Source organism: Hydra vulgaris, chromosome 02 (assembly GCF_038396675.1).
Source record: "Hydra vulgaris chromosome 02, alternate assembly HydraT2T_AEP".
Classification (NCBI taxonomy): Eukaryota; Metazoa; Cnidaria; class Hydrozoa; order Anthoathecata; family Hydridae; genus Hydra; species Hydra vulgaris.
The window spans coordinates 6,753,117-6,768,972 of NC_088921.1; the positions used below are offsets into that span (position 1 = coordinate 6,753,117).

The window sequence follows — 15,856 nt, forward strand, 5'->3', positions numbered from 1 at the left end:
TGAAGTTGCTCTTTGTCTGGCAGAAAAACTGTTATGGATTTGATAACTTTGATGAATATTATGAAAAATCACTGAGGAAGAGTGCCACTAGTTTTTAAAAATTTTCTTTGTTAATTATTTTTAAAAATTGTTTTTAACAATTTTTAACAAACGAGTTCAATACTTTTGCAATTCTTTTCTTATGTAACTCTTACTCTTAATTATAGATTAAAAAATTCATGATAATAATCGCATAATAATCGCTCGATAATGTAAGTGATGTAATGTAAGTAAAATATACAATATCAAAAAAAATTTATTTTCCTTAGCCGGTTAACTCTGATAGATTTTTATATATTTTTAAATTGGTATAGAATTCGCAACATCTTGTGAAAGTGTCTAAAACAAACCGCTTCCAAGCTCTTTTGGACAAACTCAAAACTTTTTAACTTATTTTATTCATTAGACTAACAGCTTTTATATAAAATAGCTAAAAGTTTAATTTAAAGTTTAAATAAGCAAGTATTTGGTAAAGTTGTTGCGCATTTAACATAAGTTAAAAATGAAATTCCCATATATATATTATATTTATGTTTTTATTTTCTCATTAATAACTATAATAATATATTATTAGTAAGAAAAATAAAATAATATGACAAATAAGTTTGTTTTTTTCAGCGCATTTTTAAAATGCACTATTTTTAATATATGCAAAAAATTGCGGCAAAGATATCAACAAAAAAATATATGCGTGGTAATTTAAGGCATGTGACCGCACGCTACTCCTGAGAAGGCCTACTTATTTGAGAATCTCAATTATTTTTTTATTTTGATATAAAGTTATCTAATTATTGCTATAAATTTTTTTAATATTTATTGATTTCTTTTAAAAGAAATAATGGAGAAAAGAAAACCTTAGGGTTGTGAGTTTTTAACAAAAATGCCTACGAAAAGAGGAACAATTGAAATCAAATCAACCATCTTAGAAAAATTTCTATCAAAAACTCATCATGATAAGAATGTCAAAGTAAGTCCAATAGTTCAAGATCTGGTTGATTCTGGAAATAAAAGCAAATCAACTGACTCTACTAATTCAATTGAAACTATTCAAACAAATGAAAGATTGACTGAAACTGGTGCTACTTCTGAATGCTTTGACGATATTACCGATTGGAAGGAAAATTTAACCAATGATTTCATACAAGATGCTGTTATAATAGGTCCTAACAGTATCAAAGACGATTCTAATAACTATCCAAGAATTTTTGATAATTTGAGTTTTTTAAATCATTTTTTTAACTGCATCATGGATAATGGTGAAAAAAATCATAGAACGTGGTTAGTTTATTCAAAAAAAGCTAACAAAGTTTTTTGTTTTTGTTGTAAACTTTTTATTTTTTAAATCCTATTATGTTGGCTCATAATGGTGGTAATGATTGCTGCCATATTTCCATATAATTTTTAAAAGACACAAAAAAAGCCTTGATTATTTTGACTGCTACAGCAAGTGGATGGATTTAAAATATAGATTACAAAAAATCACTTTAATTGATAAAATTTTGGATAGAAACTTATTTAAAGTAGAACATTGGGACAATGTAATTAGAAGAATAATTTCCCTAACTATTATGATGGCAAAGCAAAATCTGCCATTCAGAGGCTCTTGTGAAAATGTCTATCAAGATAATATTAGAAATTTTCTTAAAATTTTAGAATTTTTTGCTGAATTTGATCCAGTTATGGAAAAATATTTGTTGAGAGCAAAAATAAAAACCAATTCTGTGCACTATTTGGCAAAAGTTATTCAGAATGAACTCATTGACTTGCTTGGCATATCCATTAAATTTGAAATTTGCTCAAATGTCCAAAAGTCTGTGTATTTTTCAATTGTTGTTAATTTTACACCAGACATCAGTCACCAGGAGCAAATGTCAATAATGGTTTGATAAGGTTGATGTAGAGGATAAGATTGAAATTCATATTAATTAAAGTTTTCTTGGATTTTACTTAATTGAAGGTTCGACAGGACATACTTCAAACTTTGCCTATCCACAGATTTTATGAAAAAAACAAAATCTCAAAAAGTTCAGCTTGATTGGCCAGTATGTTTAAACGTTAAAATTGGATAAATATTGACCGAAATTGAAGCCTTTTTTTTGCTGGTTGACAAGAAACTTTTAAAACAAATTTAAACCGACATCTGTTTTTTATTTATTTTTTACTTAAAATTTATATGGCTGTCACAGTGGCCCTCAACAAAATCAAAATCAATAAAAATGTCAACGGAAACTGTTATAAACTGAACAAGATATCATTTAATTAAACCTGACATTTTCTGTCTAATTTTCTCAGACCACATTTCCCAAACCTATTCATAGTTCAAAGGTTCGGAAGCTATATCTAAATTACAGTTTATATCACAAATATGCACTTCCTCGTGTGTATCTAATCATCGGAATATTCGCAACTTAACATTATAATAGCACTATGATAAATTTCTTATTTTTGGTGACAGAAGAAATATAAAACTTGCAATGAGTGGAATGGCTGTTCATGATAAAATGTACGGAGTCCTGTAAAGTAGAAAAACAATCTTGAACTTGAAGATCTTTAATATATATATATATATATGTGTGTGTGTGTGTGTGTGTGTGTGTGTGTGTGTGTGTGTGTGTGTGTGTGTGTGTGTGTGTGTGTGTGTGTGTGTGTGTGTGTATACTATATTTAAATTCAAATTAAAAGAATTTTGATTTAATTTTTTATGGGGCGATTTCGCCAATGTAAAAAGAGTTGAATATTTATGTTACTTAATAAAATTATTTATTTAAAATTAATTCATAAAAAAATCATTTTAATCATTCAAATATACAAAATATTCTGTATAAAATCTTATTTATTCCATGTGTTTTGCCTGATTTTTTAACCTAGTAATGGACATTTACTTATTTGTAGAATCTCACAAATGTCATGAGGGAACGGCAATTTTTTGTTATTTAAATGTTATTATAAATACGCTAACTTTGTTTCGTTTAATGTAGAAATGTCATACAACAGTTAAAAAAATGTTTTGTACAATTAAGTTGATGATTTGCTTTTTTTATAGCCACTATTGTTTTGCGTAATTTTTTTGTTTTGTTTAAAAGAGTAGTACGCTAGAGAATGTTTTTGTATTGACTTGCTTGGCATATCCATTAAATTTGAAATTTGCTCAAATGTCCAAAAGTCGGTGTATTTTTCAATTGTTGTTAATTTTACACCAGACATCAGTCACCAGGAGCAAATGTCAATAATGGTTTGATAAGGTTGATGTTGAGGATAAGATTGAAATTCATATTAATTAAAGTTTTCTTGGATTTTACTTAATTGAAGGTTCGACAGGACATGACTTTTCAAATGAGATATTTGGCTCCCTGGTAAAAAATAGCTTGTCAGTGGAAAACTGTAATTTTCTTGCGGGCAGCACAACATTACAATTTTAAAATCTTTCTTTTTACTCATTTAAAAAACTTTACAATAATTTTGCGTTCAATTTATACATTACAAATCACCTCAAATATGCTCATAAAAAAACCACTTATACTATATATATATTTTCTTAAGGAAACTACGTCAGTCAAAACCTCCGTACATAATTTCTCCCACGCAATTCAATTACAAAAACATAAGAGGTCAGACCTATGACAATTGTGCAAATGCGTAAGAAATGGTGAGCAAGCTTTTATTCTTAAAAAAAGCAGCTGAGCGGTTTATATTTCATGCTGCAGTCACACATTAAATCTGGTAGTTGTTGATTCTAAGAGATGTTCACCTAATATTTCTATGTTTTCTAATATAATTGATCAAGTTTACTTTTTTTTTCTGCTTTAACAATATGATGGTTAATTTTGCAATCAAAGTGTCAATCTTTAACAGTTAAACCATTAAGTGAGACAAGATAGGAAAGCCACATCAGCGCTATAAATACTCTTCAATTTGAAATGCCAAAAATTTATGAAGCACTGCAAGATGCAGCCGAGACTAGTAATGAAACAGTTGCAAAAACCACAGCAGCATATGTTGAAAAGCAGTCCAAAAAAACTTTGAAAAACAGTCCAAAAGAAAAGTATAAGCAAAATGTTTTATAAATAGAATATTGAATTCTATTGAACTATTGCAATAGAAGATATATTTTATGCTGCAATTGCACCTTTTAGCTTTTTATTTGATATTAAAAAGCTCTCAACAGTTAAGAAAGATGATTTCAAATTTCATTGCATCGCATTGGAAAAAAAAAAAAAAGGAATCTAAAAATGGAAAAAATGATTTTTCTGGCAAGGAACTAAGCTTTGAATTAACGTCTCTTTCTTTTCATTTTACTAAAAATATGTATCCTGAAAATTCTATAAAATATTTGTACACAAACGATTTGAATGAAATCCACGCAAAAGAATCTATTGCATTAAGAATTCTTCTCACATTACCAATAATAGTAGCTAGCGCTACCAAAAGTTATTTAAGATCAACAATGGGTTAGGACAGGTTGAACAATCTTGCAATTTCCATTGAAAATAAACTTGTTGCTGATTTAAATATTGTAGATATCTGGTTGAAATTTTCGAAAATGGAAGCTCCAAAAGTACTAATTTCGAAATAATTTATTTTATCGAAAAGTTTGTATTAAAGTAAGTTAAAAATATAAACTTTGATTTATTAACTTTGATTAAGGCTCATAATTTTGAAAAAAACTAGTGGAATAAGAGTTTTTGGAGCACTTAGGAACAGTCACAGAAAAGATGAGACTTAATTGAATGACGATTAACGTGAGAATGAATTTTAGTAGATGGCACTAGAGACGCAAGCTTTTTAATATATGGTTTCTATGAGAGTAAAGACGTACAATAAAGAAGAATCCAAGATGATGTAAAGTAGAGGACTTCGTAAGAGTGTTGTAAAATGATGACTTGGTAAGAGTGTTATCAGAGGGTTGGGTAAGGTGTTGTCATTCATCAGTATCAGAATATCCTCAATATTGCAATAAAAATTTGCAGAAAAAAATGAATGTTTTTAAGTGAGTTGTTTTTATAAAAAAGATGAATATTTCATTCATTGCGTTTAGAAATAGAAGGTTCACAAGTACAAATGAAACCTTCCATTCCTACCTGAATCCAAAAGAATGTTGAGGAGGCATATTTTTCATTATTAAGATGAAAAACATCTGCTGAAGTACCATTACAGTACGTTAGAGTCACATAGTTGACTTAATGAATTGGAGATTGAAAAACACAAAAACAGTGACAACAGTGTTAGTTGTACTAGAGTTAAGCTATTCAGTGTGAGGAGCATTAATTTCATCATGATAATTTATCTATAACCATGTTACTTAATCAGGATTTTTTTTTTTATTAATATAATTGATTGATGTTTTCTAGTAATATATTTCTATTGACTTATATTATTTATGTTATATGAATATATAATTCTGTGAGTTAATACAGAGCACAATATTTTTACTTTATGTTTTTTCTTAAGATTAATATTATTTGTTGTTATGATAGTAATGATTGCATAACTTTTTATTTATATTATATTACTCAAAATAATTTTATTTTGACTAACAACATTATAAAAAAAAACCTGAAAAATTTAGCTTGATTGACCTACCTGTTCGAAAGTTATGATTGAATCATATCTTTTGAACAGGTCGAAATTTGAGTTTCTGGAAGATACAGTAGATTTTAATGATTTTTGATATTAGATTGTAGTAAAAAAATTATCACTTGAAATGGATTATTTGGGTCAAAAATCACAATACAAATTTTCGAGTGACCTTTTTTACTAATTTGACCAAAGTTTACAAAAAAAAAATCCTCAAGTAAATAACTTTAGAATCATTTTATATCAAATCACCTAATGGCTCTGAGGTGGTACCTCAGGGTACCACCTCAGATTTACTTCAAACTTTGCCTATCCACAGATTTTATGAAAAAAACAAAATCTCAAAAAGTTCAGCTTGATTGGCCAGTATGTTTAAACGTTAAAATTGGATAAATATTGACCGAAATTGAAGCCTTTTTTTTGCTGGTTGACAAGAAACTTTTAAAACAAATTTAAACCGACATCTGTTTTTTATTTATTTTTTACTTAAAATTTATATGGCTGTCACAGTGGCCCTCAACAAAATCAAAATCAATAAAAATGTCAACGGAAACTGTTATAAACTGAACAAGATATCATTTAATTAAACCTGACATTTTCTGTCTAATTTTCTCAGACCACATTTCCCAAACCTATTCATAGTTCAAAGGTTCGGAAGCTATATCTAAATTACAGTTTATATCACAAATATGCACTTCCTCGTGTGTATCTAATCATCGGAATATTCGCAACTTAACATTATAATAGCACTATGATAAATTTCTTATTTTTGGTGACAGAAGAAATATAAAACTTGCAATGAGTGGAATGGCTGTTCATGATAAAATGTACGGAGTCCTGTAAAGTAGAAAAACAATCTTGAACTTGAAGATATATTATATCTTATATATATTTGTGTGTGTGTGTGTGTGTGTGTGTGTGTGTGTGTGTGTGTGTGTGTGTGTGTGTGTGTGTGTGTGTGTGTGTGTGTGTGTGTGTGTGTGTGTATACTATATTTAAATTCAAATTGAAAGAATTTTGATTTAATTTTTTATGGGGCGATTTCGCCAATGTAAAAAGAGTTGAATATTTATGTTACTTAATAAAATTATTTATTTAAAATTAATTCATAAAAAAATCATTTTAATCATTCAAATATACAAAATATTCTGTATAAAATCTTATTTATTCCATGTGTTTTGCCTGATTTTTTAACCTAGTAATGGACATTTACTTATTTGTAGAATCTCACAAATGTCATGAGGGAACGGCAATTTTTTGTTATTTAAATGTTATTATAAATACGCTAACTTTGTTTCGTTTAATGTAGAAATGTCATACAACAGTTAAAAAAATGTTTTGTACAATTAAGTTGATGATTTGCTTTTTTTATAGCCACTATTGTTTTGCGTAATTTTTTTGTTTTGTTTAAAAGAGTAGTACGCTAGAGAATGTTTTTGTATTAAAACCAAATTGTTGCATAACTGTTATACATTTCCACAACTAAAACCAATGAACTTAAGGACTAAAAAATTCAAGTTTTCACTGAACATTTTTATATTTTTTCTTTTTGAAAGTAATAAAGAGCTTAAAGACTAATAAATAACTTATTAATAATGATCAACTTACATTAAATAATACATCAAAATAATTTTTGACACACTTATTTAATATTAATTGGATGTATTTTTTGTATTCGTCTTTTTTTTCATACGTCCGTAATGGTCACTAAACACCCAATTACAGATAAAAATTCTGAACATCAGAAAAGCAATAATTAAAATAGTGTTTTATGTTGTTTCATTCGTCTTGCCGATTTAATTTAGGTAAATATTTTTTCGATATTTGTTATATGTAAGTTATTTTTTTAATCACTATTTGTTTGTTAATAGGTATTAATAAAGTAATTTATAATAATTAACAAATTTTTTTCTGTTATTACATAATTTTATCTATCTTCTAGTGACTTTTAAATTACAATAATGACGTAATGAATGTTTTTATTGTTTTTAAATTATTTTATTGAAACAAAAAATCTTTAAAGTGATTACTTTATGTTATCCAATGAAAATGTCTAAATTATTAATTAACATATTTTCAAGCTTTAAACTTGATTTATAGTCATTTTATAAAATCAAATGCGATCAAAAAATTTCATCTTGAAAAGCCACATTCTTTTTTTAACGGTTGCGGTAGTTACAATTAACTACGATTTCTATTAGCAATACGGTTGTTTCGAATTTCATTTGTTTTCTTCGAATTTGTCAAAGGATTTTTTCTAGTTCTATGATCGAGTTTTTAAATATATAAAATCTCATATTGTTACCATTGTTTTTAATTAACACGGGTAACGAACTTCATAAACTTTTCAAGTCGTAAGTATACTTCAATATAAATTTATTATTTTTTTTTATTTAAAAGTTTGTCTTGAAAGTAAATTTAAATTGTTTCAAAACAATAACTTACAACGATTATACGGAGTTGTTGATAACAAGCTTGTGTTTGTTTTTTTTATTAAGTAAATTATATTATAAAAATACAAAAACAAAAAGCAAAAAAAAATAAGCATTGGAATTTCATAAATAATTGTAGTAGTTTGATTTATACTTCAGCTTATTTTTTTAAATATATCAAAATAAAGCATGTCATACTGATTTTTCAACATAACTGAGATGTTAATCGATTGTATATTCAACAGACTTCACTTTTTTTGTTGTAAATTTCTATATCTAAGAGTTCATCTAAATAATACATTGACATTCTAGAAAGTAAATTGAAACTTTTTTTAGCTTACAACAGTTTTTATAAAACGCTGATAACCTTTTTAACTTTGGCATCTCTAAAAATAGAGATATATTAAATATTTTAAATTCATAAAAATATACTTAAAATTCATATAATAATGATTGATTAAATTATCGATTTTTATCTTATTTTTGTTCGTTGCTTTTTTCTTTACAAAAGCATTTATATATTTTTGTAGCAAGGTCTATAGTTACACGTCGTTTTTTGTGTGTGTGTAAAAAACCAAGGAAACGGGCTAGTACAAGAAAGATTTCATCATAAGAGTACCATTTTTTAAATCTTTTAAGAAAATTTAGTATTGGGCTAGATTAAAAATTTCTCAAGTTTGTTAGTATGATATACGTATTTTATTCGCAATTGAATCGCGTAAATTTCATTGCGCGTGCAAATTTAAACTCTTTAACTTGTTAAATCCCATTTAAACTTTTTTTCTCCATAAATAATGCTTTTTAATTTTCTGTTATGTTGTTAGGATAGGTAGGTGAAAAATTAGGAAATATTACTTAAACTCTTAATTAAAAAAAGTTTCTTTTTGAAAAGTAACCTAGCACTATAAGTTTCTTAAGGTTTTGGAGCTTCTCGTACTAGTTTTTTATAAACAAGTTTATTATTCAAAAAAAAAACGTGCACCAGATGTCCAGTTTGTACATTGAAAATTTTGATTTTCTAAACAATAAGACCGTTAGGACTTCTTCGAAGGGGTCATTATAAATTACGTCATGCTATTTTTGACCGCTTTTGACCATCGCTCCATCCCCTCCTCCCTCATCACAAGATTGTAAGTCTTTAGTAACAAATCCTGTACAAGTCCTCATAAAACCACCAATTCTTTCCCCTCCTTCCTAGAGCGTGACGTAGTTTATGAAGGACCCCAAAGGAACATAAAAAAAAGGTTTTGCACTCTGCGCTTCTACGTATAAACAAGACACCATAGCATTGCAGCTCTGCTTTAACGATAAAACTGTTGTTTATTATTGCAGCTGTATCAAAAATATATTATATCATGTTTTTGTTATAAAATTTAATGCAATTTTTAAATAATATAAATAGTTCTTTAAAGAGCTTTTTTTTAAAAAAAAAAGATTTCAGTCAACGCCGAATTCGAATAAACAAAAATCTAAACATTTATTTAAACTCTCACTCTTTGAGTATTTAATGGTTTTTCACATAATTTATATTTCAAATATATCGACGAAGGAGATTTACAATATTAAGTTCTTTATTTGAAATTCGATTTCAAATATTCATTTCACTTCAAATCAACGTTTAAATGAAACGCGTTTTGTTTGTTGACTTGTTACATCACTTGGTTATATTTAAATCACTTTTTTAATTTGCTTTTATTAGTAATATGAATGTAAGGAAGTATTTTTTTTTTTTAATATTAATGATGAACTTTTTTTACATTATTTTAAATATGTTATATTTATGGTAAAACGAAGTTTAAAAAATGTGATAAAAATTATGTTTAAATTGATAAAATTAAAATATTTTTTACAATTTTAGTAAAAAAATTGTTTAATTAAAAGTTTCTTTTTTTTTCTTTTTATATATAATTTTATTATTTAAACGTATATAATTTAATATTAATGTAAATTATGTAATATATAATGTATTTAATTATAATATTTTTTATTGATTTTTTATTCTTTTATAACTTTTTATACGTAATATGTAAATATATTATATATATAAATATTATAATTTATTATAAAATTATGTTATAAATTTTATATTTATAAATATATGTATCATTATGTTGATTATATTTCCTTATATATATTATTCATATGTTATTAATTCCGATTATTGTTTAAATTTTTATTGATTTGTTTATTTTTATTAAATTATTGCTTTTTTCTTTAGATCGTCTATTTAGAAATTATTACGTTGATTTATTCATTGAATGTTTTTATGAAAGTCAATCATCATTTACTGATGAAATAAAATTATTCGTCGATGAACGAGAGTGGAATATTTCGATTGACGATGGAAAAACTTCTTACGAAACTTCTTGTGAAAATTATTTCGTAAATCATTACATTAAATCTGGAAGAAAGTTATCGAGGTTAATTGTTCATAAAAATATTTTAAGTGATGAAGAAAAAAATCTTATAATTCAATGTTCAACAAATGTTCGCAATGTCGACTTTTATCGTCCAATTAAATTCGAAGGATGGAAACCGAAAGATAAGATTGGAATATTGGGGATATACATCTCACGTTATTTAATAACAAAAAAAGATTTTGAAGAAAATTTTCTTCCGTGGATTAATCTTTGTGAAAGATTAGGTCTTTCACTTTGCGACGACATCGATTTCATTGAAGAGATTTATGAATGGATTCGTTGTTTGAATCTCAAGTCGATCTTCTGGAAAAGTGGAAAAGATTTTTATAACTATTTTGATAACCTCGATGAATTCAAAAACTTTATAACACGAAAAAATGTTTAATATCTTAATTAAAATATGAACAATAATTATAAAATAATAAATGAAATATTTAATATATTATTTTATAATTAAACGTTTTAAAATGTACGAATTAATTTTAATAATATTTTAAAATTTTCATTAATTTTCTAAATTATTTGAAGGGTTATTTTTTATTTAAAGGATCAAAATATATTATTAATAAATAATTTTAACAATTATAATATATAAAATTATTAGTTTTAATAATTATATAACTATTGTATTATTAATTATATAATTTTTATTAAATAACTTTATTAGTAATAATTCTAATATGATTATATTTTTTCAAAACCGTTTTGAAATTTTTGTTGTTGTTTTTTGTTAATTATATTTTTATTTCATTGTTCATGAAATATATAATCATAATTAAGATAAATAAAAACTAGATAAATTTTTGTTATATTTTATTTAATGATTTAACTTTAAATATTTTTTAGAAGTTTTGAAACTCTCAAATTATTTGTAACGTTATGCAGAAAATTTTTCGTTTAATGTTTTTTGTATTTATTTTTATGTAATTTTATAGATATTTAATTTTGCTATGAAAAATTAAAATTATATTTGTTTTCGATTTATACAATATAAATTTATGTTTATGTCAATTATTTTTAGAAGTTTAAGTTTTCGTCCATCTTTGTTTCTTTCAAAAATAATTTGTTGTCAACGTAATAATAAAATTCGAAAGTTTTGTAGAATTTTTCGTCGAAGTTATTTTGTTCGAAATATAAATTTTCAATTAAATAACGTTTGTTGTTAGGCCTAATTGATAATTAATTTTTTATTTAATCTTTTTTAAATCAACAGTTATGACCATAAATAATGAGAGTCGGTTGCGGTTAAAGGTGGGGTGGTATAATAAATTTTAATGGTTCCATTGAACAAGGTAATTAAAAGGGTGGGATAGGTAATTCGATTAACAGGTAGTATTAAAGGTGGTAATAATGGTGTGTTAGTTAATGGTATGAGGTAAAATAATTTTATAATTTTTGTAAATGAACAAGGTGGTACTAAGGGTGAGATGTGTACACGGGGTGATGATAAATTATAATGGTTTAATTAAACAAGATTGTTTAAAGGGTCGAATATCTGGGTCAAATAACATTTGAGTTATAAGGGTGGTAATGGTGTGTAATTGAACACAAGTGGTAATGATGTTGGTATGGGGTAAAGGGACTTTATAAGTCTTCGTAAATGACAAAATGATACGTAATAATAAACTAAGAGTAGATGGATACGTGGTTCTCAATAACAGATATTAAGGTTTGGTGGAGAGGTATCAATGGTATATATATATATATTTTTTTTTTTACCGGTGACTTTTTAATTCCGAGTTGTTCAATAACAGATATTAAGGTTTTGTGGGAGAGGTATCAATGATATATTTTTTTTTTTACCGGTGACTTTTTAATTCCGAGTTGTTCAATATTCGGGTTTTAAGTGACAAAAAAAAATCTTTGTAAATGAAAATAATTATATTTTTTTTTAGTTTCTAGGCTTCTTTATAGGATTCGTTAACTTTAAAGGATAAAATTTCGATTATATAGGAATAAACTTTACGATTTTCTTATTGTTTACAAAACTCGGATCGATCGTTGCTAATAAATGATGCCGTTGTTTTTCAATACTCTTTAAATTTAATACCGTGTTTTCATAACGCAATGTGAATTATAAATCAGAAGTAGCAATTGCATTGATAAAGTATTTTAATATATGACAAGAGCATTCATAAGACAATGTGTTATGTGACGATGAATCTCCTGATATACAACTTTATAAACGTGCAGTTTAATAACGATATTTATTTTTGCTCCCATTTAACAATAATCTGAAAACAATTTATTTTCATCAATTTTATCAAAAAATATTTTTTCTGTCAATCTATTTTTTTTTTTTTTAAACTAAAATACTTATGTTGCAATTACAATTTATGATTATAAGATTTAAATTTTATACAAAAGTGTTACTTTAGTGATTTTAAAAAATCGTTAACATTTGTATCTGCATCAGAAAGTTTATAACACCAGTTGTCTGTATTCTATTGTCTTCTTAAAAATTGCTAAAACAAATAATTGGTATTGTTAATTAATACAATTATCAGCAATAATCTGCGCAAAATACTCTTCTGAATGCAAATTTACCACATCAATATAGTGATTTAGAATCATTTTTTAAATCGAAAGTTTCTTGCATTTCAATTATGACATAAATAAAATAGTAATTTCCGAATTTTTTATTATTTACTTAAGTCAAAAAATTTAGATTGCTAAAAACTACCCTCAAATCTACTTAAAATTGCTTTAAATTTTTTTTAGTTTGGTTTATTCATGGTCAACAAAATTAACAAGTTGTTGACAAAGCGCGGCACACCAGGTCTCTATTATGAAAATACAGTTTTTCGATTTCAGCTAAAGTGAAGATGCCAGAGCAGAGAAAGTTCATGTTTGAAATTGTTCAAGTACTTTGCCTCCACCGTATTTTCAGTTACGTAATTCCATGATTTTACAACACGGTTGGTGAGGTAGTTGTTTTTTTTAGCTCAGTTTTGAACAAGTTGTACTTTTAGTTGTTTAGTGTGTTCTTGTGGCCAAATGCTGCACTTTAAAGATTTGATATTTCGTTAAAGTTGTGGGACCTGGAAGTTAACTTTGTCGATTTTGCTCATGATTTTATATTGCTCGATAAAGTCTCTTCTTACTCATCGTTCAGTTAGTGTTTTCTGGTTAAGGCTTAAATGTCTCTGAGTATACGGAAGATGTTTTAAAGTGGCAATATGTTTTGTGGCTTGCTCGAGTTTGGCTATGTCTTGAGCTAAAAACGATGACTTGTACTGCAAAATTGTAGATGCGGGCGAACGTACGAAAAATACAGTGTGCGCTATAATGCAGAACTTCAACTTCGAAAAGTCTTCTTGAGCCTGCCAAGCACTTGGTTGCCAGCTGATGCAGCCACGCAGATTTGTTTTTAACTTTTAGACGCTAGTCATAAAAAGGCCTAGGTCTCGTTCAGATGACGTGCACGATAGCTGATGCAGTTGGCCTACCAAGTTATTTCTTGTATAAATTGCATTCAATTTTTGTTGTTGCTGCGCTCAGTGTGCATGACTTTGTCATGGTTTAATTCGACGACTTCAATTATTTTACAGTTGCCTGCATACATTATAAAGTGGTGTCCTATTTTGTTTGCCAAATTGTTTCTCTACGCAGCGGCCTTGTTCGTCAAGTTTCGTGTTTCGGAGTTATAGAGTTGAGAGAGGGTTATAACCACAATTATATAGCCTCCTCGTCTGTAGTGGCTTTCTGGGACTTGGGGAAATGAATTAACAAAAAAAATAAAAAATAATAAAAAATCGTATATGTAGACAAGGAAAAGAAGTAGTCCAAGAACAGATTCATGTGGCAAACCGCTAGATGCTGTTTTCCAATCGAATTTATTGTTTTCAATGGCTACGTGTTGTAGGAGGTTGGTTGGCCAGCTCTTGATCCATTTATGCAAGTTTTCGGACACTCCATAGGGTTTGAGATTACGGTGCGTTACTTTATCGAATGCTTTATCAAAGCCTGTGAATAAGATATCGGTTGCGAGCAACTTCAGTCAGGCTGTCGGTAGTTTCAAGTTGGTTTGTGACGCAACCTTTTCCCTTTCAGAACCCGTGTCGAGCAGAGCTGATGAGTTTATTTTTTTCAAGTGGTCAGTAATGTGTCTGTGTACAAGTCATTCCATTACCTTGCGAGGGACAGAAGTGCGTGAGATAGGTCGATAGTTTGAGGAGAAGTTGCAATTAAACAACTAAGGTGGTTTCTATGTGATCAAAACTTTTTATTCATTAATTTTTTCAAAAGTAGGTACAGAATGTGTAAAAAAAAATATTTTTTCGAACTCCAAAAATATATTGATGATCACATAGAAGCCTATAGAGTCAAAATAACCCCAAAAAATAGTGTTTACTCGAAATAAAATTTATTAAAAGATTTTGCTTCTAGTAAAAGTTATGCTTCAAAACAACTGTATTTTCGAAAAATCTGCTATTAGGCCTCTAATATTAGTTCCCTAACTACGACTTACAAAAAATAAACTTATTTGAAAAAAACTCAGGCATTAGCAGTACACTGGATGAATAAGCCCAAAAACTTCAAGTAGTTATCACTATTAATTCAACATTTATGATGTTTTTCGTGAGACAATTTTCTTGAAAAACGATTTGGTAGAAAATCAAAAACCAAGAAAGTAAATTTGTTTTTAAAACTAAAATCCTCCTTTTAATTAAGTTTCTCCTCCCTCTTTATCTCTTAGTTCAATAAACCCTTCTTGATGGCTTTTAGTTTTATTTTTTTTGCTTTAGTCTTACCTGATATTGTGATAAGTAAAATTTGGATGCTGTGTCGGTTCATTTTTTCAGATATAATATTAAAACAGACACCGGTCTGTATTCCAAGTTTTTCATACAATTTTTTTTTTATAAAATTGACCTTCGTTGAATTGAAGAATAGAGAGAATTAGAAAAGTTGGTACAATGATGAAGGATAGCTATCCTTCATCATTGTACCAACTATTGTACCTAACCACTTTTTCATAGTGTAAACTTTTTCATTGACTTCTTCGAATGGCAATATCATAATAATTTGTTATTAAATTGATGGAATTGTTTGTCAATTTTCCTTTTTCACCAAATGGTGGAGAGGTATTTTTATATTCTTGTACTAGTATTCTAAGTCGAGAACCTTTTCGTCTGTTTACATGTTCAATACATTCAAGTTTAATAGGTGTAATACCAAACTGTGCTTCGTAGGGTTTGGAGTAAACAACTTCTTTGTAAGAAACTGTGTCTATATCTCTAAGATACTCATTATAAACTAGTTTATTTCGACTCACAGATTGCTGAAATATATTATTAGCACCTGAGGATTCCATTGCTCCTGATGACTTTTGATGTTAATTTTACAATTATGTGCAACATTAAAATTTGTGTATTCTATTGTCCCTTT

General features: G+C 27.1%; 1 protein-coding gene across 2 annotated transcripts in view; it reads left to right on the forward strand.

Moving 5' to 3' along the window:
- Positions 1 to 15,856, forward strand: part of LOC136076684 (NACHT, LRR and PYD domains-containing protein 1 homolog) — a 44,545-nt gene that overhangs the window by 20,599 nt on the left and 8,090 nt on the right. Inside the window, exon 3 of one of the 2 annotated variants that reach the window (XM_065790015.1) lies at positions 10,264 to 11,008. The exons of the other annotated variant lie outside the window; for it this stretch is intronic. Within the exon in view, the coding sequence (XP_065646087.1) occupies positions 10,264 to 10,850 (587 nt within the window). The 3' untranslated portion in view covers positions 10,851 to 11,008. Of the gene's footprint in view, positions 1 to 10,263; positions 11,009 to 15,856 lie in introns of those variants that run through there. 2 annotated transcript variants of the gene reach the window in all.